This window comes from Semicossyphus pulcher, unplaced genomic scaffold (genome assembly GCF_022749685.1).
Source record: "Semicossyphus pulcher isolate SPU_LCO1_2020_fin unplaced genomic scaffold, fSemPul1.0.p SCAF_7, whole genome shotgun sequence".
In the NCBI taxonomy this organism is placed as follows: domain Eukaryota; kingdom Metazoa; phylum Chordata; class Actinopteri; order Labriformes; family Labridae; genus Semicossyphus; species Semicossyphus pulcher.
Genome location: NW_027211748.1, coordinates 6992309 through 7008347, shown reverse-complemented (window position 1 = coordinate 7008347; position 16039 = coordinate 6992309). Strand labels below are relative to the sequence as shown.

Sequence of the window (16039 nt, the reverse complement as noted above, 5' to 3'; positions counted from 1 at the left end):
AAAAAAGTGACACTATAAGAGTTACAGCACTCACAAATACACTGTGACATGTGGTCTTAAATAAAGCGCAGGCACTGAAAATTAAGAAGCAGAATCCGATGGGGAATAAGAGTCTATAAAAATAACATACATCTATTCTAAAGCTTTTATTTTATAGGATGCAAATGACTAAAGGTTACAGACTCCTTTATCAAAACATGAATCAGTGTATTTGTTTGACTGTCATGGCTGACTGACGTGAACATTTCTGTGAGGGAGGGAGGGAGGGAGAGAGAGAAATAGTGTGAGAAAGAAGCAGAGTGTGTGAGAGTTTTTGTGGTGTGTCTCTGTGCAGCAGTGTGACTGATGTTTGAACGTTCAGACTGTGTGGACATATGAGGACAGTGTCAGTGCTGCTGTTGTGAGTATGACACATGTGTTTCAGCTTCATGGCTCCGCTATCTGCGCTTTGCTGAGCAGCTCTTTAACTTGTGGCAGCTGCATCAAACAAACTCGCTTCCCACACCGGACAGAAAAATCAACAGCCTACCGCTTTGCTTTGGTGCGACCTTGAACGCAACCCAAAATCTTCGCTATGATTTGAGCCTGGCAGATTTCCACTGAGGATGTTTGTCTCTTGGTGACTTCTGATTTATATGATCGAACTTGTGTATATTATCCCGTATTTCTTTCAGTGGTGAGCTTAATTTGGGCCCTGTGTGTGGGTCCGGGAGGGGGTTTTAATGATGTAAAACAATCAGGCTGAAGCAGTGTCGCTGTAAAGTGAAACCTCTGCTCCCCACCGGCAGGCTGTTGTGCGGAGCGGCCGCGCGCGTCTCATTAACAGGATCACTTTACAACCAGTCAAACAAACAGGTCATTATCCATCCCGGCCTGCTCTGCCTGCAGGGAAACATCCCAAAACACACTTTTTATTTCTTATCACACTCAAAATATATTCTCACCAGCCTGCTTTTTAATCATCTGGCTTTAATAGACTGAAAAATGAAAAACTTTTGTTAAAGTATTGTCACTTTCTTTAGCGTTTAGGCTTGTAAAATAAATCCTGACGATTGTAACAGACTGAAAAGCGCGCAAATCCAATCTCTGTTTTTATTTCGTTTTATTTGTTTGTAATTTAAATACACCTTCTCCAAACTTGGATTCAAATATATACCTAAATTTATCCAAATATATATTTATTTACTTCGACCTATAAGACGAAATTTTTGGGGTGGAAAACTTGATCTACAGAGTAAGATTTCTATCACTCAGTGAGATCACTCCATGAATTTAGATCATAAAGATGTACTGTGCTAATCACGCCTTCAGTAATCTGTAAAGATAAATCAGTATAAACCTTAAATCTCCTCACATTTGATTCAGCCTCCGTCACATCAGCAGCTATACCTTACAGACACAAAATAAGACCTCTTCAATCCCATATCTTCCGGGACCCTTCGGGGGGGGGGGGGCGGTGGTCCAGCTTTTGGCCACCTGCCCAGCGACACCTGGTAAACGATACGACCTCTCTGCGCATGCGTAATAGCCTGCCAAAAATCCCAACGCCGTCTCGCCTGTCAACCAATAGTGTTCCAATCTGTCCAGAGATAAAGTCAGTGCTGCGTGGAGCGCAGAAGAGTGAAGTGGAGGATTTGAGACCTGACCAGACTGAGAGAAAGAGAGTAAACATGCCGAGGTCTTTCCTGGTCAAGAGTAAACGGGCCCACAGCTACCACCAGCCCCGCTACCCGGACGATGACTACAACAGACTGGATACTATTCTGGCTCATGTGTGCGCAGGTAGGTTCATTTGTGCGTAATTACGCACGGATGCTGTTGCCACTGAGAATGATTCCTCACCCTTTGAAATGATTCATCTTAATTTCCTCTTTCTACAATAGACACCTGTTGCACACTCAGTCTGTAAGTTTAATCGCTCTCCTCTGATGTCATTAGAAACCAAACATCAGGCGGACTTGGAGCCGCAGGAGGATGTGAGCGCGGGCGATGACGGGCTGTCCCCTGGGTCTAGGCTGCTGTCACCGGGGTCTCTGTCCTCCAGCTCCCCGTTGAGCTGCGGAGGCAGCGTGTGTGACCGGTCCTCCGACTGTGATTACTGGCGTCCCCCGTCTCCCTCCTCCTCACCGGGTATGTTCACATACATTTACATCCAGCCGTTTTCATGTACACTTGTTTTGTCAGAGAAGCGTTAAAAATATGTGGTAATAGTTTCGATTATTATAAAGGAGAAAAAGTTGCCTACATATCCGTCAAGATATATGAGTAAAATTAAAGGCACTGGAAATAAGTTACGGGGACTTCAGTTGTTTATTTGTACTGTAAATTTACCATTACGCACGTTACGCAGTTATTTTCAGTAAGACCCAAAGTCCCTCCAACTTTTAGAACACGCCCTGAACTACCTTTCACAATTATATCCACTCAAACCAAATCCAATTCACTTCCAGATTCAGAGAAATGCTCCACTCCTACAGCAGAGGACGGCCAGCACTTCAACATCCCGCTCTTCCCTTACTCCTGGACGGCCTATTCCGGCTCTGAGCTGAGGCATCTGGTTCAGGGGCCTTATCTTCCTCACCATCATCCTCACCTGCAGGCCCACAGGGAGCCTCACTCGCCTGTCTACAGCGCAGAGGACAGCGGCACGGAGCCGCTTTACGCACAGCGGAGCCCGGCGTCCGGATGCTACCAGGATTATTCTTCAGCGGCCCAACAGATCAGCAGGATGCGGGACAGAGACGAGCTGTACCTGGATGTGAAGCAGAAACAACGCGGGGCTGAAATCAAGACCGAGAGTGACTTCATTTGTTCTAACATCGAGTCAAGTGGATCCTACAAGTGCATTAAATGTTGCAAGGTACATTTGCTAAAGTTTACTGAGGCGTAAAATGAGCAAAACGTTACAAATGATTCTTGTGATATTTTATAGAAGATCAGGGTACAAAATTATGTTTAATTTAAATGTTATTTCACCCATAGAATTAGTGACTTGCCAGGAAATATCTGAATAGGATCGTTCTTAAATTATACAATCATTATGAATGATTTCCCCTACTTGGACTTTTATTTTGAAGTTAAAATGTCTCATTTCTATTTTTCTTAAAGGTGTTCTCCACTTCTCACGGGTTGGAGGTTCACGTGCGGCGCTCGCACAGCGGCACGCGGCCGTTTGAGTGCGGGATCTGCGGGAAAACCTTCGGGCACGCGGTGAGCCTGGATCAGCACAGAGCGGTTCACTCGCAGGTAGGCCTCTCTTAGGCCCCGGATAGCGACAGTCCTTTCATTCTAGGCCTGCACTGTTTCTGCTGTGAAATTCGAGGCCTCTTATTATTTCTTTTAACTTTTATTTTTTCTCGCAGGAGAGGAGCTTCAGCTGTAAAATCTGCGGGAAAAGCTTCAAGCGCTCCTCCACGCTGTCCACGCACTTGCTCATCCACTCGGACACGCGGCCTTATCCGTGCCAGTACTGCGGGAAGAGGTTCCACCAAAAGTCCGACATGAAAAAACACACCTTCATCCACACAGGTGAGACACCGCACAATCTAAACCCATCCAGAAAATACCGCGCGTCATGCGCAAAAACGCCCCAACACTGACGTTTCTCTTTCTGCAGGCGAGAAGCCGCACAAGTGCCAGGTGTGCGGGAAGGCCTTCAGTCAGAGCTCCAACCTGATCACGCACAGCAGGAAACACACGGGATTCAAACCTTTCGGCTGTGACCTGTGCGGGAAGGGGTTCCAGCGGAAAGTGGACCTGAGGAGGCACAAGGAGACGCAGCACGGACTCAAATGAGCTTCAGCAGGAAGTCTTGCACTTTAAATGTTCCCGACTGTGTTTTATTTTATTCTATTCTATATTGCATTGCAATTATTTGTATTGTTGAATGTGGTTAATTATTTAGCCTGAGATGTTCTGGTTGATTTTATTGAAATAAAACTTTATTTATCAATTGTGTTTTTACATTATTTCAGTCAAACATCAGTCGAGCCTGTGCTGCCAGTTTGATGTTAATTTAAGCAAACAATTACCACTTTTAAATTTAAAATGTTTCTCTATTTCAAAGAAGAAATCCTTCTATTTCACTTTAGCTAATTTGTTATGTGTTCAGGGATTAAACATTAACTTTTACAGCTCAGTTGTCTTTTCAGTTAGGAATTTAAAAAGCCCCCTTTAACTACTGTTTTTAACATTTCTCATTATTTAGATTCAAGTTTCAATCTTCAGTAAAAGATGTAAAAACCAAGCTCATGTTTTGAAATCCTTGTGTCGACTTATCTTAAGTCTACTTATTGTTGGTACTTTATGAGAAAAGGAGAAGCTGTGCTCAGGCCATCAATCACGTCCCCAGTCCTGCATGACAGCCCAGCGCTGCTCTATCTCCACTGTTAAAGAGAGAAGGACGTTTCGTTGCATGCACCACCTGGTCTAAACCAAATATTTCCAGACACACGCATTGTTAACATACCCATATAACAAATGCCATTATGGTGCCATAAAGCTGCATGTGAAGGAAGTCTGGAGGAATAGCATCACTTTTATGACAGCAGCAGCAGCAGCAGCAGCGTGTCCACATGGTGTTCTCACTGGGAAAAGCTGGGTGTGATTTGTTTGGCTCTGCAGAGGTTAAACATCCAGGGCTCTAAAACTTCAAGGATCTGATTTGCACACATCTCACCACACAGATTGTGTCCGTACAGTTACGCTGCTACAGTAACAAAAAAAAAAAAGACTCCACTCCTGCATCCTGTTTTAGATAAAGCACAAAAGGACATGAGGTTTGGTTTTTAAAGTTAGTACAACCAACTTTATTTGTGGAAAATAAACAGGCCAACATATTCCATTTATTCAGTCTCTTAGATCCTGAGTCTATTTGTAGTCTACATTTGTCCATGTCTGGTAATGTGTGTGTGTGTGTGTCAGTGTGCTGGAGTTTTAAAGAGCCGGACTAAGTTCAGGAGGTCCTGCTCCTGCAGACCGAGCTCCTCCATCAGAGTGTTCAGATAGATCACTGACGCTGGATTCTCCAAGGCCTCACGCACCACCGGAGACACCTCAGACAACCTGAAACACACAACCACACACATCGTTGCACCAGGCTTGTGTTGCTACAGATTCTTGAAACATATCATAAACATGAACGTGCTGATAAATGTAATAATAGTTTTCTTATATACAGAAATACACTTCAGCAGTGATTGTAAGGAACGCAGCGGAGAGTGTAACCTTAGTAACAACATGCAAAATATTTGCAACCAGTTTTTTCCCATCAAACATTTCAAGACGGCATTTTTTAAAGTTAAAGTCAATATAATTAAAACAGGTTAAAACATCAAATAAAGAGTTTTATGTTGAAATATCAGGGTTTCTTCTACACTTTTCAGCAGACACAGGATGTGAGGAGAGGTAGCGATCCGAGCTGCACCTAATGTTAGCTCGGCTTGTTTTTAGGTCAGGATTCCCACAGTGAGCCGAGCCAGGGCATAAAACAAAGACAGCAATCATATCACATATAGTGGAGTAATATGCAGCTGTTAAACAAACAAAAAAACATTTTTTTCATTGCACTGGACGAAGAGGGTAACTCAGCATTGACCATATATATTTATATGTTATAATTGCATTCTGTTGTGTTCCAGGATCTGAAACAAATACATTTGTCTGCAAAAAGACAAAACAAAGACTTTATTCCTTCGCCGACTTCGACCTTTTGGGGCGAGTAAACAAATTCTTGTGTCCTACAGTTCTCTAACACCACATGGTACAAGTGTCTGTCCACCGTGTTGGAGTCAAAACTGCTCCACCAAATGAAAATCTGCTCAAACATCGTAGGTCAATCACTTGAGAAATTTTAAGAATCAGCCTACAATAAAAACATGTTGACACTGTTAAGATCGCGTTGGGGTCAGACACAATGTTGTTAGCCAGTCAATATGAACTACTACCATCGAAGCGGAGATACAGGGTCCCAGGTTTTAACAAGGTTAGACTGAAGCTCTCTTTTGTTCATCTGTCTATTCTGAAATCGATCAATCGATCGGTCGGTCGGTGCGGAGGCATAAAAATCCTCTACAGGAGACCTCAAGCCTGATTGTAACTTCAGAGGTTTAATCTCTGAGTTAAGGAAAAGATTAAGTTAATGAGCAACTTTTTAGGTTATGGTTTTGCTAGCTTATCTGAAAGCTGATGAAGAGAACGCGCATCAGGAACACAACACTCTGTGTGATGCAGGACGCCAGGCTCCGCCCCGGGTGAAATACAGTGTTTGTAGGGAGTCCCATCGGAATTTATATCTTGAAGGGAAACACAGGTACTGGAACATCTCCACTTTATCAAGTCACATGTTCTGTCAGAGGATCCATTTAGTGCTGACCTGATTTCTTGTTGTTCTAAAAGCAATCAGCCTCACTGAGTCATATCGATAACTCTGATTTAAGGGGTCTCTAGCTGCTCACTGCTTATGACCCCGATCATCCAGTAATATCTGAACTTCCTGTTATGATCTGATATGATTTGTGACTCGCTCAAAATGTTACAAATCCTCACCTTTGACGTGCACCTTAAATAATAGCCTCAAATAACCTTTAGCTTTTCAGAAATGACACACTCGGCTACAGGATGAGTGTGTGTTTGTGGCTTTCAAGTGACGTAGGCAAAACTAGCTCAAGCTAATGCAGCTCTCCTACATTACATCCATGAAGGTTCAAATTATAATGAGTTGTTATAGTCAGAAGTGTTTCTAATATTTTGTGCACATTTATATTAATGAGGGGGAAAAAACATCCAACAAAAGAAACATTTAAACTTCATAATTGTTTAAAAAAAACTGTGTCATGATCCATCAAATCAGCACAGCCCAGGAGCCGTCATCAAGTCCAGCTCTAAACCAACAGGTCCAACCTTCCAGCCGGTCTCCGTCACCTCTCTAACCCTCTCTGTCACTCTCCCCCCTCCCTCTACCTGTCCTCTCTACCTGTGTGGAGGTGCACTGCTGCCTAATCTCCGGTTCACCCCGGGGTCTAGAGTTGCAGAGGGGGGCCATCCATTATTCAGCCGGCCTGAACAATAGAGGCCGCTCGTAGCTCTGCAGCTGCCGTGCAGCAGACAGATAAGACAGCGCACCAAATTATTCATGATGGAGGAATGAGAGGACGGAGACGCTTGAAGTTAAATGGGAGCTAATGAAATCATAGAGCAGCAGCAGGACACGTGACAAAGAGAATAAGAGGGGCTGATTGTGAAAACGGATCAAATAAAAGATAACAGGCAAAAAGTGCATTGATCATACAGCTTGTGGGTTATTAAGTGGGTCATCAGGTAGATAAAATCAAATCTTACAAGCAATGGTTTTAAGATGTATCACTCTTGATCAACTGTCAACATTGTAAGACACCAACACACTGCACAGAAAACATCAATTTTCTTTTTTACACAAGGTTTAAAAAAGTTTGATCACTGCACAATGTTGGAAGACAAAAAACAGCAGGGATATTGAGAAGGAAAAGGATCCCAAGATGTGCTGTTTATTTGCTGCAAAGTGTTATAAACTGCAGACCCTTTCTGCTCGCTCCAACTGCACATTTACCGTTTTGGTCAGAATATAAGACAGGGTTCTTTTCTCTTGACATACATCTGAAAAAGTGGGATCGTATAATATTTAATCATATTTGCGAGTGTACACCAATGACTGTATATGTACATATATATATATACATATATGTGTGTATATATATATATATATATATATATATATATTATACAGTCTATGGTGTACACCCTTCATGACTGAGACCAGCCGTCACTCACAACTACAGAGCCTGGGGGATGAAAGATGGAGAGACACGGTGATCGTCCGGAACCAATGGCTTAAAAGCAGGCCAAGTTAACAAACACCTGATGCGGAGTTATGATATCAATTTAAAAATAATTGTCGCCACAGAGTGTAATGTCCGAAAATGGCGAATCCAAAAAGATCACGGGCCACCGTAGCGCCGCAGAGCTCACTTCACCCCGATGGTTAATGGTTTATAGAAAATGTGAAAGTCATTTTATTTCATTTAAATATAACAATTTAATCTTAAAGATATCGAAACCACGATTTTATTTAAAAGGTGAAATAAAAATGTTTTGTTTCTAAAACAAATTTGGTCTTCAAAAAGTATTTTTTAGAAAAAATGTAGCTTGAAAAGAGGGGGCGTCTTATATTTGGACAAATACGGTATTTTTCTCTAAATTTCTAAAACTACAAAATATTGTTACAGGGGGATGTTTGAGGTCTCAAGACCCCGATTACTTCACGAGTCATAGATTTGTGTCACTCTCTGCACTTCAAGCTGCACAACACTGACTGTATGCTTTTGTTAAGGTCACAATAAGAGTTGTGATATTGATGGAAACAGATGTGGGGCCACAAAGGGAGTCATAAATCTGATTCAGTCAGGCATCAGGTGAAAGTTTTCCCAGCCGGGAGCGATTTAAAGTGTTCGTTTTGCTCGGATGTACACACAGGAACTATTTGTGTGTGTGTGTGTTTAACTTGAAGGTGAACAGGGCTGTGTGTGTGTCCTGCATCACGGATCTGGAGAGGGGCAATCGGGTGGAGATAAGGCCATGAGGCGTCTGTGTGTACTTAGACGGGAGCAGCACGGATCTGTGCATGAACTGCCAACACACACACACACACACACACACACACACACACACACACACACACACACACACACACACACACACACACACACACACACACACACACACACACACACACACACACACACACACACACACACACACACCATATGGCATGGACTAAAACAATCCCACATTAAAGCGTGTCTTGTCAAATGCACAACGAAGCTCTGAAGCTCTTTAATAGAGAGCAGAAGAGTTGTGTCAAAAGGCTGTTGTGTCGCTTTAAATGAGCACAGTAACAATCTGTCAATGCAACAGGATATTAAAGAACACTAACAATAATGTCGGTTTCACACAGAGGTTTGGCTGCACTTTATCTCTCCTTTCTTTATAGCTTACTTTAAATTCAGGTCAACGTTTGTAAGCTGCAGTTGGTGTAAAAATCACACTTGTCATGTTCTCACACACAAACTGTTGCACACGCCCTGGCAGTGAAGAACAGTGGTTTACAGTTTGCTGACAGGGTGTATTTCCTGGGAAACAAAGCTCTCTAACTTCCTCCTCATATGTTCTTCTCTGTCTCCTCTACAGCTGACCGTCCAGGTGTCACTGGGCATGCTAAGGCACACACGAGAAACTTACAGATGGAGAAGCATGACGGCGATGAGGGTCCACTCTGGAGTTTTGTGGATGATGTTTGTGTTGGTGAACCTGTGGTGTTAAGAAAAAAAGAGGTCAGCCTTTAATGAAAGATTTAAGACATGTAAAGGTGTTAACATCTGATATGAATGATAAGTACACTAATAAAATAAAACCTGCACGAGGCTGGTGTAACCTCCACACACACCGGCAGCATTAAAGCTGTGATGTATGTGTGTGTGACAGCGCTGTGTATATTCACGCCTCTTGTCAGCGAGGCCTCCGACAGCACAAAGAGAATTCCTGGAAGCAGGACTCTGGAGGTGTTACTCACTGCACAGTGATTTAATAGCTGCTGTTGAAAACATCCGAACCAGCCAATGGGAACACAGAGAGCGTACACAGCAGGACACGTTCAATCTGGTAGTTTGTTAAATGTTTTAATAAAATAAAACTACTACAGGGCAAGGAAATGTTTTATTATATGTCTGTTAGTAAAAAGTATCTGCTAGAAAGCTTTAATCTTTCAATAAAAACAAAAAACAAAAACAGAAATTAACTTTTTGTGGTCAGAGGAAAAAACTTGTATACAATTCACTAAAAACAACTGCACCTATGAAAAGCACCGTCTCTTATGATTATGTATGACTGTATGTTCTTTAGATACCTGAAAACAATAAACATAATAACAAAGGACAGAAAATAAAGACTTGGGTCCAGCCACACCCCGTGGGCGGGCACAGACTGAGTTTGATTGACATCCCTCTGATTCTCCTGTTTGTTTTCTTGCGACTGTTTTGGCAACAGAACAGAGCCATCATTAATACAATCATAAGTAACACCTGTGCTTATCCTGTTATAAACTTTCTGTTTTGATGTAAGGTTCAATATTGGTTCAGTGAGCTCCACCCATCTTTAATCTGAGCTCAGGTCTATGCAGCCTCAAGTGGAAACACCTGTGTAAGTGTACATTTAAATCAAGCTTCAAATAATGCAAATTGTATGAAGTGTAATAAACAACATATGAGAGGGACTTTAGGGCACTTAAAGTCAAGACACGTGACATTAAAAAGGCACATGCACAATACATGTGTTGAGTGTGTAGAGTAGAACAAATAGCATATTTCACATCAGGTATTTTGACTTGTGAAATAGCTCGCATGCAGTCATGGTCCTGGAACTAAAGTAGCTTCAGAGATAGGCGCCATAATTAATGTTATTAAGTTCACCAGTGCTTCTTCTGCTATAACATGTCAACATGTCTGCTGTATAAAAGGTCTGTAACAAACAGTTAAAGTGTTGTTGTCAAGTTTAACGCTGACCAGTAGGGGGCACCAGAGTCCTTCAAAAACACGTTTAACAGGGCCAAGGAGTTTAAACAAAATCTTTTCATTTACTAGAAGTTTAACACTCTTATTACTTTCACTGTACTACAGAAATTTCAGGAATATGTTTCAGTTCTGCTATCAAGGGGTTTCAAGATCTCACTGGATGACGGATTCGTTACCGTCTCCGGGCTCTATACCAAGAAAAAAAACTATTCTTTCAGAAATATAAACATCAAAATAATGCCTAGTTTAAGTTTTTTCTTAACTTAAGAAAAAAGTTTGCAAAAATCTGATGACAAGGTGCAACTCAACCTTAAAAAATAAAAATCTCCAGGATGTCTCGACACTGTGCCGACACGTTGCACCAATAAAGAAGAATGCTATCGTTTTGTTGCATGCAGAAATCAGGTGTAGCTATCAACTCAAGTACTGTACCTTTAAATCTTGACGTGATGCTGTCAGCACGGTTTTTGAGTATTCTTGAGATGTTAAAAATTGCAGAAAAAAAGCCTGTTTATAGCTAGCCTTAACTGTGTGCTAAATTGATAAATGCATAAAAGAAAGCCTTTAACTGTATGTGTGTGTGTGTGTGTGTGTGTGTGTATTACTATGACAGTCTGCAAGGAGAGACCAGCAGAGAGGAGAGTGTATTTGTGTGTGCTGCACTGACCTAAATGTCCTGACCAGGTTGTTCAGGTCAGTGGAGACGTCAGTCATGGTGAGACGCAGCGGACCGACAATGTTTCTGAGACTGCACAGCACAGAGACACACAGATAAGGGAGAGAAACACAGGAACGTTACAGTTTTAAAAAAACAGCATGTGAATTTAAATGTATCTGTGTGGTGAGTATAAACACAACACATCATCCTGTGAGGCCATTCCTCTATGGAGTCATTCAAAAATACATCTGTTAAAGAACAGAAAAAATAAATGTGAAAATATAAAGAGAAGAAAATTAAATAAAAAATAAGGAGATAAAACATTTTGGAATATAAACAAAAAATAAATGAGTAAATAAAACCTAAAAAAATCTTCAATGCAAATAAAAATAAAAATAAACATAAATTAAATAAATATTTTACGAAAAAATAAATACTTTATATTTTGTCTCCACATATTGTATTTACTTATTTATTTTTCTTGTCCCAATATTTCCACATTTTAAAAATGTAAACGCATTTATTCTTTTATGAATTACATTTTATATTTTTACATGTACTTCATTGGGCCTCATTAACGAACAGTGCGTACGCACAAATCTGTGCTTGAACTGTGCGTACGCACGTTTGACGCACAAATCTTGGATTCATCAATTTGTTCTTAGCTAAATATCTTCGAACTCTGCGAACAAATTTAGAACTCCCTCAGACCATGCGTACGCACAAATGATGAAAGAAATGTCCTAGGAAATGTTAACACACACCCTTTTAACTAAATGCATACTATATTAAAACTCAACAATAATTGAATTTACTATGTATGGACCAAACGTAAATGCCGTGTCATCCTCACATTTTATTGTCATATAATTAAAACTTCAATTATAGCAGTTGAATTAGTTTATTAAGTTTACAATAGAGTAGACCATATGAAAATGTTTATATTGAAATGTAACACTTTTGTTACAATTGTTTCTATTTCTGCTGATGTGAACTTTTCCTTTTTTCCTTTTGAGGCCATCTTTCACGTTCTTTCAGCTTCTCCGTAACACCGCTCTCTTCATGCGGCACCAAACAGATGTCCTTATATAGAGAAATAGAGGCGTGGCAGTATGCTGATTGCAGATCGCGGACACGCGCCTGTCAATTTAGAATGGTTCTGATTTACTAACATACGCACGGTGGTGGGAACAAAATTGGCCGGTACGCACGTGTCATGAATCTGACGGTGATTTTGCGCAAGTACTTATTTTTTGCGGAGAGTAAGAACATTTCTGCGCAGATATTAGTGAATGAGGCCCATTGTTATTTCACAGATGTATTTTTCTTTATGGCACTTCGATGACTCATGTTGCCTCACAGGGTGCCAGTTTGAAGTGTCTCTGGATTAACTTACTTTTTACCAGACAAGAAAAGCTCAAATATGACGCGTGTTCAAAGCCTCAAAGCACATTAATAAACAGTGCACATGCATGTTAACACACTCAGACACACAAATATCAGCACAAAAACACACCAGCTTGTGAGCTTCTCCACTGTGATTCGTTTCTGGATGAGGTGCTGAGCCTGAGAGTCAACAAGCGGCAGAGCTGCGTCCTTCCTGCTCTGGTCCTGGACTGTCACCTGGAACAAACATGATATGTGTGACTCCACCATATAAACCGGCTTCAATCAATCTGTCCACACCTTCGTTTTTCTGTCGCTCACCTTATCTCCGTCCGGCTGCTTTCCCTCCTCGGGCAGAATCCATGTCCCCTTATAAAACTCTCTGACTCTTAGCTCCAGCTGCTGACTCTCCTTCCGCAGCGTCTTGTAGTCGGGAGCTGCAGCTGAAGGTCTCTCCTGCACCGCATCATCGACCACTTCTACATCATCAAGGTCGTCTTCATCCAGCTCCTCCACTTCTTCTTCTCTGTCGTCTTTTACATCAGCAAAAGGAGCGCCCAGCGAATGGCCAGCTCCGTACAGGAACTTCAGAGTCTCATCAGTGCTCCAGTCCTTTAACGTGTTCCTCAGACACTCGAGGAGATTCAGGCGGATGGATTCAGTTGTGGCTCCGGCAGTTTGGTTCTTGAGCAGATCTCGTAGCCCTGCTGCCCCTCTCTTGCTCATACCCACCTGGGTGATGTTGAGGCCTGGCTCCTCTGTCAATGCAGTGTCCTGGCTGTTTGGATTTGTGCTGATCAGGGGTGAAGACGGGGGATGTTTGCTCTCTGTTGAGTGGTGGGAGTCTTTACATGCTGAGAAGTCTACAGGCAGGGGAGCTGTGTGAGTGACTGTCTCAGATATACTGCACAAATTCATCTTATTTGTAGCCTGCTCCATATTAGGATCCTCAGGTAAGTCTTTCTTCTCTTGCACCTGCTCTCTGTGAGGTTTGTCTGTGTTTAGAGAGAGCGGCTGTTTGGGGTTTTCGAGGTCAACTTCTGTTTTACATAAATCTGACTCATCACCCTCCCTGCTCTGTTTCTTTCGCCTCTCCGTCTTCCCTCGTTCCTGTTTCTCCTCATCATCGGTACGATTTGGCAGGTCGCCCCAGTGCACCCTGGGCCCCTGCCGCTGGGAAACCACGCTTGAGATGAAGTCCTGCTCCTGCTCAATGTCGCTGCCCTCGCCGTGGTTGAGGCTGGCTGCATCAGGACGCTGCTGAGAGCTGCGAGGGTCCTCGGCTTGAACAGCCTGCGGGTTCTCGATGTCTTCCTCTTTGAGACGCGTCTCTGACAGTGGCACCTCCTCTCCGGAACTCCCACTAGACACACGTTAAACTGAATTAGTCTTATTCTTATAAAACCACATGGACAACAAAAACATTTTAAGATTTAAAAAAATATTCTGTTTTCTGATATATTTACTTTGAATTTGAATAAAAATAATTTAGCTAACACATACCCATCTCCTTTCTTCATCAATTTTATTTCTGAAGGACTGTTGGCCAGAGAGGAAGAAAAATCACAGAGTAAATATGTAGAAGATGGCTTTTGTCTCTTTTGGACAGGACAGCTGAGGAGAGACAGGAAATGCAGGGAGTAGAGAGTGGGGGGACAACATGCATCAAATGATCGGCAGACCGGGAGTCGAGCCTGCGATCAGTGTGTCAAGGACTGTAGCCTCTGTGCATGGGGCGCCCGCTCCACCAACCGAACCAAACCAGCGCCCCGTAATATGTAAAAATGGACAGTAATCAATGATCAGTTCAAAGTTGCAATTTGGGATTGAGACAGTTAGAAAACACATACCTCTCATGCTGCCGGAGCCAAAGAGGCGTATTTGATATTTGAAGCTCAAACTCTTTGGAGGCTTTGTAGCAGAAATTACTACAAAAACACTGATAACAAAGAAGACACAACAATGTTTACTTTCTTCATAGAAAAAACATAGAAAAATAGTGATTTTTAAAAGCCATATTTAGCAGCATTTACCTTGCGCTCTGTGATGTCATAAACCTTGTTGGTCTTAGTACAAATTTTAAACTGTTGAGTTGGGATCTATAACAGTATGAAGGAAAAAGATTAGAGCCAAAAAAAATTACAGACAAGGAGATTTATTACTTAAACAGGACACTAAAGACTGATGTGCCCCTGCACTTACCTTGCCCAGTTTATTGGAACATATGGGATAGCCACACAGTTTAGCAATGGATCTCTCCTCTATAGTGTCTTTGTAATTAGCAGGAGCAATGAGCCTTGCCTGTGGAGAAAAGGAGATTGAAACATGTTTCTTCTCAACAATGAAAAGTCTCTCAATCTCTCAGTCTTTCAATAAGATTCTCAACATGTGTATTTCCATTGTATTCTGATGCTTGGTGAATCAAAAGATGGCAAATATGATAGTTTTCCGACATAAATTGACAAATAGTTTTGATACATCTGTCTGTCGCTAAATGTTGAATGCATCTTGTAGTCATCTGATCTAGTACTACTTTACTGTGTCTCAAAAAAGAAACCAAGAGGTGAGAGAGGGTGATATCAAAAATTTTAAAATGTCATCATTGCATCTCACTGTTAAAACCTCACTTGTGCTGATCCAATTTAATAAGGCAGACATGACCTTTTTTTTATATAGAGACACGTAAGCTTGTGCCATATCATACTAAAATACGAAAATCATGAGAGCTTTGGGCTGAGCCACCTGTAAGTCCACTGAAAACGTGATCAAACATGATACATACACAGTCAACCAGGAAATCTTCAGACACCTTGTCCACCAGCAGACGCTCCACCACCTTCAGGGCTCTTTTCTCCAGCTCCAACTTCTCCCTTAACTTCTCCTTCACCACCTCTCTCCTGACACAACACATACATTTAAAAATGTGTAGATATGTACTGATATGTATTACTACAACTGTCTCTAGAGTATGGGTCGAGTAAGAGGTTTGTTCTATCTTAAAATTACAATTTTGTTAGTACGTGAAAAGATGCCCTTTCACACCTTCTTGCTTCTTCTTCAGCTGTTAGTGCTTTGCTGCGTTTTCCATCTGCCACAAAAAAAGGTCGAACATGATTAAATTGCTAATTTAAGTGTTAAATACTTCCAACTGAAAACATAACACAGTGCTGTTGATAGCAGGTTCAATGAACAACTACAAAAAGTACTAGCTTAAAACACGTTTAAACTCATTTCTGGCGTCTGTAAGTTTATAGATATATTCTTCAAGCTTAATATTGTTATGAGAGAACAAAATATTAATGAAAACGTACCCTTTTTACAAGTTTTAGCGGAGCCTGCGCTCCTTCTCCTCTCCGTCTCCATGCTCTTCCTGTTTTCTACGTTTTCAACTTTG

The 16039-nt window shown here is 41.6% G+C and overlaps 2 protein-coding genes across 2 annotated transcripts; one reads left to right on the top strand and one right to left on the bottom strand.

Moving 5' to 3' along the window:
* Window positions 1–319: 319 nt before the first annotated feature.
* Window positions 320–3975, top strand: gfi1aa (growth factor independent 1A transcription repressor a). Its single transcript, XM_069685032.1, has 7 exons — window positions 320–400; window positions 1588–1782; window positions 1939–2130; window positions 2451–2860; window positions 3109–3246; window positions 3363–3528; window positions 3617–3975. Exons 2-7 carry the CDS (start codon window positions 1671–1673, stop codon window positions 3793–3795), a joined length of 1197 nt encoding a protein of 398 aa, XP_069541133.1. The 5' UTR covers window positions 320–400; window positions 1588–1670; the 3' UTR covers window positions 3796–3975.
* Window positions 3976–4820: 845 nt separating this feature from the next.
* Window positions 4821–16008, bottom strand: rpap2 (RNA polymerase II associated protein 2). Its single transcript, XM_069684977.1, has 12 exons — window positions 15957–16008; window positions 15688–15733; window positions 15428–15542; window positions 14848–14946; window positions 14679–14744; window positions 14496–14584; window positions 14149–14184; window positions 12967–14008; window positions 12776–12882; window positions 11269–11349; window positions 9274–9342; window positions 4821–5064 (listed from the first exon to the last, which is right to left on the bottom strand). The coding sequence occupies exons 1-12, from the start codon at window positions 16006–16008 to the stop codon at window positions 4920–4922; spliced, it is 1947 nt and encodes a 648-aa protein (XP_069541078.1). The 3' UTR covers window positions 4821–4919.
* Between the last annotated feature and the right edge of the window lie 31 nt (window positions 16009–16039).

What these genes read in the sequence shown, in the direction of transcription:
- gfi1aa (XM_069685032.1), top strand. Translation starts at nt 1,671, where the DNA reads ATGCCGAGGTCTTTCCTGGTCAAGAGTAAACGGGCCCACAGCTACCAC. An exon ending in TCTGGCTCATGTGTGCGCAG is followed by an intron (nt 1,783 to 1,938) that starts GTAGGTTCATTT and finishes TGATGTCATTAG; the next exon opens with AAACCAAACATCAGGCGGAC. An exon ending in AGTGCATTAAATGTTGCAAG is followed by an intron (nt 2,861 to 3,108) that starts GTACATTTGCTA and finishes TTTTTCTTAAAG; the next exon opens with GTGTTCTCCACTTCTCACGG.
- rpap2 (XM_069684977.1), bottom strand. Translation starts at nt 16,008, where the DNA reads ATGGAGACGGAGAGGAGAAGGAGCGCAGGCTCCGCTAAAACTTGTAAA. An exon ending in ATGACATCACAGAGCGCAAG is followed by an intron (nt 14,585 to 14,678) that starts GTAAATGCTGCT and finishes CTTTGTTATCAG; the next exon opens with TGTTTTTGTAGTAATTTCTG. An exon ending in GCCGTCATGCTTCTCCATCT is followed by an intron (nt 5,065 to 9,273) that starts GTAAGTTTCTCG and finishes TGTGTGTTTCAG; the next exon opens with GTTGTCTGAGGTGTCTCCGG.